General features: G+C 41.0%; 1 protein-coding gene across 3 annotated transcripts; it reads left to right on the top strand.

Moving 5' to 3' along the window:
* The first annotated feature begins 378 nt into the window (after positions 1–378).
* On the top strand, positions 379–9,808 carry myl6 (myosin, light chain 6, alkali, smooth muscle and non-muscle). 3 transcript variants are annotated; one of them, XM_010881539.3, is made up of 7 exons: positions 379–490; positions 755–782; positions 2,134–2,277; positions 2,956–3,129; positions 4,615–4,692; positions 7,757–7,792; positions 9,282–9,808. In XM_010881539.3, exons 1-6 carry the CDS (start codon positions 488–490, stop codon positions 7,783–7,785), a joined length of 456 nt encoding a protein of 151 aa, XP_010879841.1. In that variant the 5' UTR covers positions 379–487; the 3' UTR covers positions 7,786–7,792; positions 9,282–9,808.
* Positions 9,809–10,897: the final 1,089 nt, after the last annotated feature.

Genomic DNA, 10,897 nt, shown 5'->3' with positions numbered 1-10,897 from the left:
GCCATGTAAAAGGGGCTTTATAAAATACATTTGAATCATTGACTGATTGAATGGATACACAATTTATAAATCCCAAAATGGATGAACACTAGATTGCAAAAAAATAAATAATGTAATCCCTCTGTTGGTTACAACTATGTGGTTACTGGTGATTACTCGCCTAATCAGTGGTTATATCTCCAAGGCAAAATCTATTGGATTTGTAAAACATATGACAGGCTGTTGTACATCGTTCTCATGATAACTAGCAAAATTATATTCAGTCCATGTCTGCACAGTTTTCTTGCCCCGGTCTTTTGCAGTTACCGTAAATACTCCTGAAAGCCAACGCCTGCGAGAAGTGATTGGCCCCTGCAATGCATGAATTAAATTGCATGACGTCACTCACATCGTTTTTGTCAACGTTCGCCTCCGTGAGTCTACTCGGTTCTACTAGCTACATTCCACTGACCTCCGCCCATAGTCAGGACACAAACCAAGCCCAGACATGGTAAATGCCTTCACTTTCTTCTGATTTTTATATTTACGCATGCAACGTGCAGTGTAGACTGCTAGCGTAACATATGTTCCTTTTAAATTTCTGTATCCAATGCCTACCTGCGTTGGTTTATTCATTGGACACATTTCACTGTTCAGATTCTCAAACCAGGCATGGCTAGCAATTTTAGCTGGCTAGTTAACCTTAGCTTTGTCAGTTCTCTTCATCTTCCATAATCACATGGTGTATTGTTTTCTTGCCGTCTTTCTCAACTAGTCTGACTTCTCAGAAGACCAGATCATTGGTGAGTTCGATTTAGTTTTATGATTGTAGTAAACGACGTAAATGGTTGGATAACAATGTTAGCTAGCTACATGACGTTAGCTGCTAAACTAACGCTGTTACTAGTTATCCCTTAATCAGTCATGTCATTCATGATTATGGATTAGCTCTACTTGTTTCTTTTCTGTCCTCATGTATGTCTTGTGTGATAAGCAGTTATCCTGCTGACAAGTTGTTTTAAACTGAAGCCTACAGCACTATTTTAGGTATGTGGTGAGTTTGAGTGCCCAGGTTTTATGTTGGCTTAACGTATTGGAAAATTATTGCACGAAAACTTGCATTGTCTTCAGACATACAGCCGGCGAAGACTGGTGATATTAATTAATTAATATAATGATTTAGGAGTTTACTGGCTAAATCAATCCCATGATATGGTCAATCTGGTTGTTTGATCATCACAGCGGATTTGATTGGTTTCAGCGGATTCGTGTGTTTTGTACTTTGAACGTTAGTTACTGACCAACTAATTTTGCACTGGGTTCTTTGTGTTGTATTTCTTTGCATGCTTAATCCGAATGGGCCGATGTTAATTTACCAGTGTAGTTCAGCTACGTAGAGATCAAAGTAAACCGGAAGTACTGCGTTCAAGAAAGTGAATTTGTTCCCCTGTAGTCAGAACTTTATTAAATATGTGTAGGTATATTGTTACATACTAAATCCACCAACTATATTGTACTTTTCTGAGTCCTTCACCGGTGTTGACTCAGACGTTGTGTAAGAAAAGGAAATGACTAAATTACTTCTTGAAGAAAAGGCGTGGCCCAAATAAACCTCTGAGACGAGCTATTTTCTTGTTTGCAAAGTATAAAGTTAGCAAAGCATAGTGTCCTTAGGAACGACATGAAGCGACATAGTGTTGCTGTTCTTATTGATTGCCTATGGTGCCCCTTTGTAGAATGGCCTTTTAGAATTTTCTCCCCCTCACCGCGGTTGATACATTTCCTTTGCTCGCGTTTGTTTAAAAGATGGATGACAGATTATTCGGCCTGCGTTTGCTGTCAATGCCATATATGGGTAAATAAGTGACTGCTGTGTTGTTTAGACTGGCGGTGTCGGGATGCAACGAATACCAGTAACGGGAGGCAAGAATCATAACAAATGAGGAAATGCATAGACAATAGCTATTAATATAAAGTAAAAATGCTTGTAATAACTATATTTTTGGAATAATTTACAAGAGGTAATGTGTTGTAAAGACTCACTTTTTGCCTTTGGGTTGTCATTACAACCCTTTTTAAAACCTGCATTTAATACATCTTTAAGGCTCAATCCAACGTTGGTGCCTTTGTAATTCTCTTCTCCCCGTGTGTTAGAGTTCAAGGAGGCCTTCCTATTGTTCGACAGGACAGGTGATGGGAAGATCAGCTACAGCCAGTGTGGTGATGTCATGCGGGCACTTGGCCAGAACCCTGTCAACGCTGAGGTTCTCAAGGTCCTGGGAAACCCTAAGTCAGAAGGTTAGCCCTACGTGATGCTTGCTAACCGCTAATGTCCATTGGCTAGATTGAACATAGACTTCAAATTTTGACTAACATTTATTATGTAGGCATGGCTTCATATTATAGGGTTGAGTAAAATGTAGGCATAACTTGTTTAACTACATTCTTCTGGGTTTGATTTCCAACTGTATGGAACGTGAACCTTTTGGTTTGTGTAATGAAAATTAAGTACCACAGATGCACAGGTTTTGTCAAGAAAGTGGTACCACTGAAACTCGCCAGAACTGTGTGCTACAAGCGGTAGACAACTTAATAGGGACCGTATACAATGTATGGATAGTTAAAATACAAATATACAATGGTGCTGGTCATATAATCTAAATTCAATTACAGTTGATGCGCACATTTAGTTCTTCATTTTACAAAATGTGCTAGATCAGCGTTTACAGAAACAATGTTAAGCCGCATGTACATGGGAGTGGATACTGTACTTTATATACTTTTTCAATTGAGAAATGCTTGTAAAGTTCTCTTTTGGGGTTGGCTAAATAAAAATAGCTCTGTACTTGTAGAATGTGGCCTTGTTTTAGATTGTGCAGATGCAGGCATTTTTTGTTGTGTTTCTAGTGAAGTAACAGTATTTGTTTAGTGATAGTATCTAGCAGAGTAAGACGTTTCTTTGTATCCTTCCCCCAGAGATGAACCACAAAATGCTGGACTTTGAGCAGTTCCTGCCCATGCTTCAGGCAATTGCTAAGAACAAGGACCAGGGCTCCTTTGAGGACTTTGTTGAAGGTCTGCGTGTCTTTGACAAGGAGGGCAACGGCACAGTAATGGGCGCTGAGCTGCGCCATGTTCTTACAACACTCGGTAAGACCTCTTGATCAGAAGCAGTAGCCAGATTTCCATTTCCTTTATGGTTCATTTCCCTACAACTGCACACATTGTTTATCCTTTTACTATAATATAAAACTTTAACAAGTATATTAAGTTTCTCTCCAACATGAGAACTCAACTGTGAATATATTCATAATACACATCCACTAATAACCGCTAAAGTCTTGTTTCAGGCCTTGTTGAAAATTTAAACCGGGTCTCAAAAGCAATCTCTAAATTAGAGTTCTTTATAGCAATTCCTTATATAATCTAATTTGTTTTATCCTCATTGTGCATTTCCTAAATGTAGACTAAACTGTTAGTGTAACAGCTGTGTGCGGTTATTTATTTTTGTGTTTTGGTTAGCCTCGATTTAAATGTTTGTTTTGGACAAAGCTAGGGGACATTACAACATAGATGATGTCACAAAATAATGTTTGGATGTGCCCCAACGCTTTGTAAAGTTGAATAGTAGTTTGGATGACAAACCGATAAAAGCCAGGCAGGTTAGCTAGCTAACAATACTCCCTTGTGTATATGTGTAAAGGAACAAAGGAGATGAGGTCAAACTGCTACATTCTGACTAATGGGGCTCTTTTGTAAACTTGAGTTGGATTCATATGAGAATGTGGGTTACTCTTCTATCAACAGTTTAAGGGGGGGGAATTCTGTCTTTAGAAAGTGAATATTCTGTCCTTGTTAATTGTTCAATTTCCCTTAATGAGTTAATATGCCTGTGGAAACCGTTGAGTAGAAGAGACCTGGCTCATCATGTCTTAATTAGAACCACTGGAACACAAACACATGATCAGTTTGTATGATATGATTGAATTACATGAATGTCTGTTTTGCTTGTTCACCTTCTGTCCAGTCTGATCCCAGACCCGAGGCAAATGATCTGGCTTGGGATGTTGTTGGAAAGGGAGACATGTTTGCCTTTTGGCTTTTTTAATTCAATTTGGGTAGAGAAACATTTCCTCCTCTCAGTCCTGATAGTTTACCTCTTCCCCTTATCAAACACACCCAAAGTGGTACCAAAGGTCTCTTGTCACTAATCAGGAATGGAATCAGTTATCACCTAAACTACTGACTCAATGCCCTCCCTTATCCATATTGATTCTCTTCATTTGATTCCTGGAGTTCTGTCTTGTCAGTAAGACAGTTATACGACTTGCCCGATGACGTCGTCTTGTTGACATCCTACCGGTTTACCTGCATCAGTAGATAACCCACCTGTCCTTGCAAAAGGTTAACCTCGCTAGTACAAACTAATGTGTTGTAAGTTCATCTGCATTGAGATTAGACTGTGCAGCACTGTATCTGTGTCCTTATGGGAATGTCTGCCTGCCAGTGGGGGTTTACCTTCTATGCATTTGCTTTATGGAAAGGTATAGTTTAAACGGGATTGCCTTTAAGTCTTCTTTCAATTTGTCTGTTATTTGCAACATTGCAAGATGATATGGATGTTTTTTGTTGCAGGTGAGAAAATGACAGAAGAGGAAGTGGAGACCCTTTTAGCGGGACACGAAGATGCCAATGGCTGCATCAACTATGAAGGTAGATAGTTGAACCTGATGGGTGTGAAGGCATAACTCTGGACCATTACTTTAAACTGGATATAGTTATTATCCAACCTTGGATTTCACATTGTCCTTCCTGTGGAACTAACATTCTATCATTTGATTTAAATGAAAAATCTAATAATAAACCTTGGTTAGATAACTATTCAACTCTGAGACAATATTTTGGAATCCCCTTTGGTTGAGATTAGGGCTGTGAAAGTCTTTTCTTCTAAAAGTCTGACTCATATCTTGCCAAGCCTTCCTGCTTCTTATCACTGCATGTTTAACCAGGACGTACTCCCCAGCACCTGTGAGTCCCCTGGGCAACCTGAACCCCTAGCCACACATGAGCCTCTGTACCGTGGGGCAGTTACTTGACCACTTCTGTTATCCTTTTTGTTTTTTGATCATTTGGATAAATCTGGATTTGGTGAAAGATGCTGATTATAATTTTTTTCAGTCTGATGATGATTGTCTTCTATTAGATGCTACAATGTAAAAATGGGCTATGGCTTAAACTCCAAATTAGGAACGCAACTGAAATCAGAAAGGGGTTTGGCCTAGGGATGTTAATGATCAATTGAAGATCGATTAATTGTCAGTGAGAATTTGATTGACGGCCATTATTTCATCAACAAAGGGAATTTTAGTTTAGTATTCATTGAGAATACAATTGAGAATGAGAACATTGAGAATGTTAGTAGTTGGGTGTGGAACGCTCTAAAAAATAATGTTCACAGGAAATAAATAACACAACTACGCCAATCATGTATTACTTGACAAACATCGTCCTCTCAAACGACCATACATCGATGTTCGCTAGAAATAACTGTAATCAACAACGGGCAGAGGGTAACGCAAGAGATTAGCCAGGTAATCGGGAAAGATATGATGCCAATAAATATTGACAGTGAAGTTTTTTGCGGTTAATGAATTAGAAGGAAGCGGGATATAGCATTCCATTGTGAGGCCCAGTCACCGGGAGCATAGAAAGGCGCTACTGAGATGAAGTAACTTCCTGCAGGATGTTCTACCACTGCTGGATGGAAATCCAACAGACTGGTGGAAGGTAGGCTAAATGAAGGAAGATTCCTCCGGCAATATATGTGCATCCCCGGGACCTCCGTGCCATCCAATTGGGTGTTTTCAACTGCTGGGCTAACCATAGCGACTCACCCCTGAGCTTGAAAAAAATAATTTAGTCATCGGACTCCAATGGCACTTCATTTTAATCACTTCATCTTTGAGGGGAAAAAATAAAAACTCACAATAACCTGGTTGCTTAAGTGTGCACGCCCTTAAACTAATACTTCGTTTAAGCTCCTTTTGATTTTATTACAGCACTGTCTTTTTGGGTAGGAGTCAATTAGCATGGCACATTTTGATGTGGCAATATTTGTCCACTCTTCTTTGCAAAAGCACTCAATCTGTTAGATTGCAAGGACATCTCCTGTGCACAGCCCTTTTCAGATCACCCCACAGATGTTCAGTTGGATTCAGGTCTGGGCTCTGGCAGGGCCATTCCAAAACGTTAATCTTCTTCTGGTGAAACCATGCTTTTGTGGATTTGGATGTGTGCTTTGGGTCGTTGTCGTGCTGAAAGGTCCTCTTCATCTTTCTAACGGGCGCCTGAAGGTTTTGTGCCAAAGTTGGCTGGTATTTGGAACTGTTCATAATTCCCTCTACCTTGACTAAGCCCCTGGTTCCAGATGAAGAAAAACAGCCCCAAAGCATGATGCTGTCATCACCATGCTTCACTGTGGATATGTTGTTCTTTGGGTGATGTGCAGTGTTGTTTCTGTGCCAAACATACCTTTTTGGAATTATGGCCAAAATGTTCAACCTTGGTTTCATCAGACCATAACACACTTGGGGGAGGGACGACGACGACTTGATGTTTGTTTTTTAAACTTCAGCTGGGCGTTGATGTTTTTCTTTAAGAAAAGGCTTCTGTCTTGCCTCCCTACCCTATAGCCCATTCATATGAATAATTCGGGAGATTGTTGTCACATGTAGCACACAGCCAATACTTGCCAGAAATTCCTGCAGTTCCTTTAATGTTGCTGTAGGCCTCTTGGAAGCCTCCCTGACCAGTTTTCTTCTCGTCTTTTCATACATTTTGGATGGACGTCCAGTTCTTTGTAATGTCTCTGTTGTGCCATATTTTCTCAACTTGATGATGACGGTCTTCACTGTGGAAATTATTTTGTACCCTTCTCCTGACTGATATCTTTCAACAATGAGATCCCTCTGATGCTTTGGAAGCTCTCTGCGGACCATGGCTTTTGCTCTGAGATGCAACTAAGAAAATGTCAGGAAAATCCTACTAGAACAGCTGAACTTTATTTGTGATTTAATCAGTCACTTTAAATGATGGCAGATGTGTGCTGACTTCTATTTAACATGAGTTTGAATGTGATTGGTTAATTCTGAACACAGCCACATCCCCAGTTATAAGTGTGCACACTTATGCAACCAGGTTATTGTAAGGTTTTTATTAAAAATGTTTCCCCCTCGAAGATTTCCGTTTGTTTTTCAATTGAATTGTTCTCATTATAGGTCACATTAAAAAAAGTTGATTACGACCATCTATTAAGGAAAAGCCTTAACATTTGCGACCATAATTTGGCCTGGAGTTTCCTTTTGCAATGGAGTAGAATTAGTTTAATGGCGTCACTTGTCAACGTTGCTAGCTGGTCAGATTGGACCCACTGAGTTTAGAAAGCAGGTGCGTTGACTACTTAATAAACTGTCATATAGATATCAAAATATATGGAAGTGTTGACACCCGCCAGTACTTTTATCTACTCTAGTTTGTTGCCATGCCAATGTCTTTGTAATGGAGGGGGTGGTTACATGCTTATTATACTGTGCATCACACTGCTTTTGGAATGATCATATCCTGGATCAACTTGGTGGTAAGACAAATTGTAACGAAAGACCATGACCGTTATCTTGAATGTGATTTACTTGTTTTGTCATAGTAAACCAAGCCGTAAGGGTGCGCATGCGTGTCCTTGTGTGTTCACTATACTGACCTCCATGTTCCTCTTCCACAGCCTTTGTCCGCCACATCATGTCCGGCTGAGCGGAGGGTACGAGCAGACCCCCGTAAAACCTCCCCTTTCACTCAGCACCTATCCCAGCAGTGGGCTCTCACCTGCTCTGGGGGATGTGTAGGAAGGGGTGGCGGGGCCCTCTTATCAACCTATCATGACTCAGAATGCTCCTACTTTAAGCTACCGGTACCACAGATATTGAAGCAGTTGTGAATTTGTGGATTAAAAATGAAACCGTTCAGTGTTTGGGTCTAGTCTTAAACACCCAACCGTGACCGTTTCTTCTCTCTAGTGCACGTATAATGAACAGTGGAAGCTGTGGTAGCAGTGGTCTAGAGTAGGACATCTCTGTGCTGTGATGTTGTCAGAGGCTGCTTAGTTCAGCGGTTTGGATTTCTAGTTGGTTCTTGTTCTTTAACTTTCTGTCCTGCAGAGCCCTTCTTCCTCTCCTGAACCCTCAGGCCCCCCCACACCCCCCCACACTGCAGCCTGCACGTAGCACCTCTGCATGTGCCTGGATGGCTGTCGTGACTCGACCCCAAGGACACTGCCTCCAACTGCAGTAGGGCGCTGTGTTAAACTAGAAGGGGAGACCGTTCAGCTTAGAACGCATCAGAGTATATGGGCGGGAGTGTAAATTGGTGTAAGCTAAGGCATTTCAGCGGTCTCAAATGTTCAGCTGTCGTTCCTTCTACTGTAGTGTGTTCCAACTTGAGCAAAATCGCAGAGTAGTTTAATTTTCTTGGCTGTTTACTTCAGTTCCCGCCTCAGTCTGTCCTCATGGAACCTATTGCAAGTACTGTAGGTGGAGTGTAGACCCTTGGTTTTTGTCTTCATGTCTCAGATCTGTTGCTCCTTCGCCTCCTTTCTTTGTTTTCCTGTGGTAGAACTGCCCTTATAAGGGCCTGCTAACCCCAACACATTCCAGTTCCTGAGGTCTGGCTGGGCCTTGGATGTTCTTCAGAGCCCCTCCTGCCCCTCCTCATTCCTGGCCCCTGCCTGTAACGCTGAATCCTTTAACACAGATTCCCTCTTCTGACTGACATAGGGAGTCTCTGTGGATCACTGAGGCTGCCGCGTCCATCTCCAGCAGAGAGTAGTGCTAACGTAGCGGAGGAAGACGCCTCCTGAACACTGGGAGGAAGTCTATTGTGGACTAGACTCCACTGAAAATTCAAAGAATTTGTCTCATTGTGATTTTGAAATGTGTAGGTGCCTGTAGGCCCTTTAAATGTTTGTTAATGACATGTCATTGGGGAAATTCTGAGGAAGGGTTTTGGTGAAAATTTGGTGAATGTGTGGATTGAAATTCTCCCCATAATATGCTAGGATATATAAAGTCAATTTTAAAAATAAGGAAAAGGCCCTTGTCTGTTTGAACTGACAGGCTGTTTGGAAAAGAGTGCAGGTTCTAGCACTGCTGGCAGATGGTGGAGGTGGCGTTTGCTCCAAGCTCGGATGTTTTTTCTCAGACCGATGACCAAGCATAATGCTGATTTCTTTTCTTTTTTCCCCTCTCCCCTAGAACTCGTCCGGATGGTTATGAGTGGTTGAAGATTTCAAGGACTCATCAGTTATATGTATTCCCAAATGTTTTTTCTATTATATACGTGACGTCAGTCTGCCCCCAGTCACTCTGTCTCAGTACTTGTCCAACTCTGGTTTGCCCTCATTCTATCTAGTTTCATTTTTTATTATTATTATATTTTTTTTAGAAGTGCCTTTTCTGTGTGAGTTGAAGAGCCCTGTTTCATTTCACTTCAGAATATCATCCAGCCACAGAGGTGCGTGCTGTCATGCCCGGCTTGTGGACAGAATCGGCAATAACATTCCCTTGATTGTCCCTTACATTCCCATCTCTCCCCTTGTCACTCAGCCCGTCTGCCCTGTTGCCCCATAGCTGTGTTTTTATACGGATGAGATGGCATGTTCATTGGCTGAGGTCAACTGTAATGTGGATTTTACAAGGCCAACTAATCATGAAATGGTAGATGAACTATCTCATGTTGTATCAAATTCTATTGAATAAATATCACCAGTTATTAAAATAAATATTTGTGATTGTTTTTAATGAATATTTTTAATGCAGCAACAGAGTTTGAAGCAGCGTTAATTTGGCTTTGCTGCTGGTATAGGTGTTTATGAACTGTAATACACCTTGGCCAGGCATTGCCTGGGGCGAGGGTGGCATTAGGGAGGTACTTGACTGACTGCACTCCAGTCACTCCCTCATGCCAATGCCAAACTGAGGTCAACTGTCATGTGGGCATGTCCTCACTTGCTGTCTTGATGGATGTGCAGTGTTTAAAAAAAAAAAAAAAAAAAGCAGGATGTTTTGCCAGTATTTTCAGCTTTCCAAGCAATTTGAGAGTTGCTTTCGTGTTTGAGTGTTAACATCTCTAGTAGTAGTTTATCCATCTTAAGTAAATGCCTTTTTGTGTAAGCTTTCTCAGAAAATCTAAAGGAAATCTTTTGGCTATTCTTCTGCAGTGCTGTTGTGTATAGAGCCTTTTCTTTGCATTGTACAAGAACTACTAAACTTCAAATGGATAAATAGTATTTCCAGTTGTGCATAATAGAATCATTCTCATTTCTTTTTCATTGCAGTGGCCCTGTATGGTTCTTCGTAAGACGCACTTAAACATGACTCACTAATTGTGCCAAGGCAGTAGGCCCTGTACGGTAAGATGTTTCCCCACCAAGATTGTTTGCGTTCTCTGGGTGTAGTCTGCAGAGTGTATGTTAGTGTTAGGTGATACCTAAGTTGAAAGAAACGTGTGCAGTGTCGTTCAGCCAACACAAATAATAATTGCTGCAGTCTATGCTCCACAAGAGGGCACGCTATGTATATTGCACAGGTCCTCCACTATGCATGAATTTCTTATTTTCAGTGAGACCAAAAGAACTCAGAGCATGCCCTCTTGTGGTGCCTGCAGTGCAGCCATTAGGATAATTTATGTTGGCTGAAATATATCAGTTGGATCATACCTTTATGAGGGAGGAATTTTCTGAGCCATACAAGTCAAACATCCTTGAAGAAAATGTTTGTAGGTGCAGTACCAGTCCAAATTTTGGATACACCCATTCAAGTGAACTGGTACTGTATGTATTGTGCTTTGATGGCAACAATTACCAAACTAT

The sequence above is a fragment of the Esox lucius genome, chromosome 17 (genome assembly GCF_011004845.1).
Source record: "Esox lucius isolate fEsoLuc1 chromosome 17, fEsoLuc1.pri, whole genome shotgun sequence".
NCBI classification, from domain to species: Eukaryota; Metazoa; Chordata; class Actinopteri; order Esociformes; family Esocidae; genus Esox; species Esox lucius.
The sequence above is the reverse complement of the archived record's forward strand: the minus strand, read 5'-3'. Positions and strand labels throughout refer to the sequence as shown.

Coding starts and splice junctions, on each gene's coding strand:
- myl6 (XM_034287000.1), top strand. Junction 783..2,133: donor CTCAGAAGACCAGATCATTG/GTGAGTTCGATT, acceptor CCCGTGTGTTAG/AGTTCAAGGAGGCCTTCCTA. Junction 3,130..4,614: donor CCATGTTCTTACAACACTCG/GTAAGACCTCTT, acceptor TTTTTGTTGCAG/GTGAGAAAATGACAGAAGAG.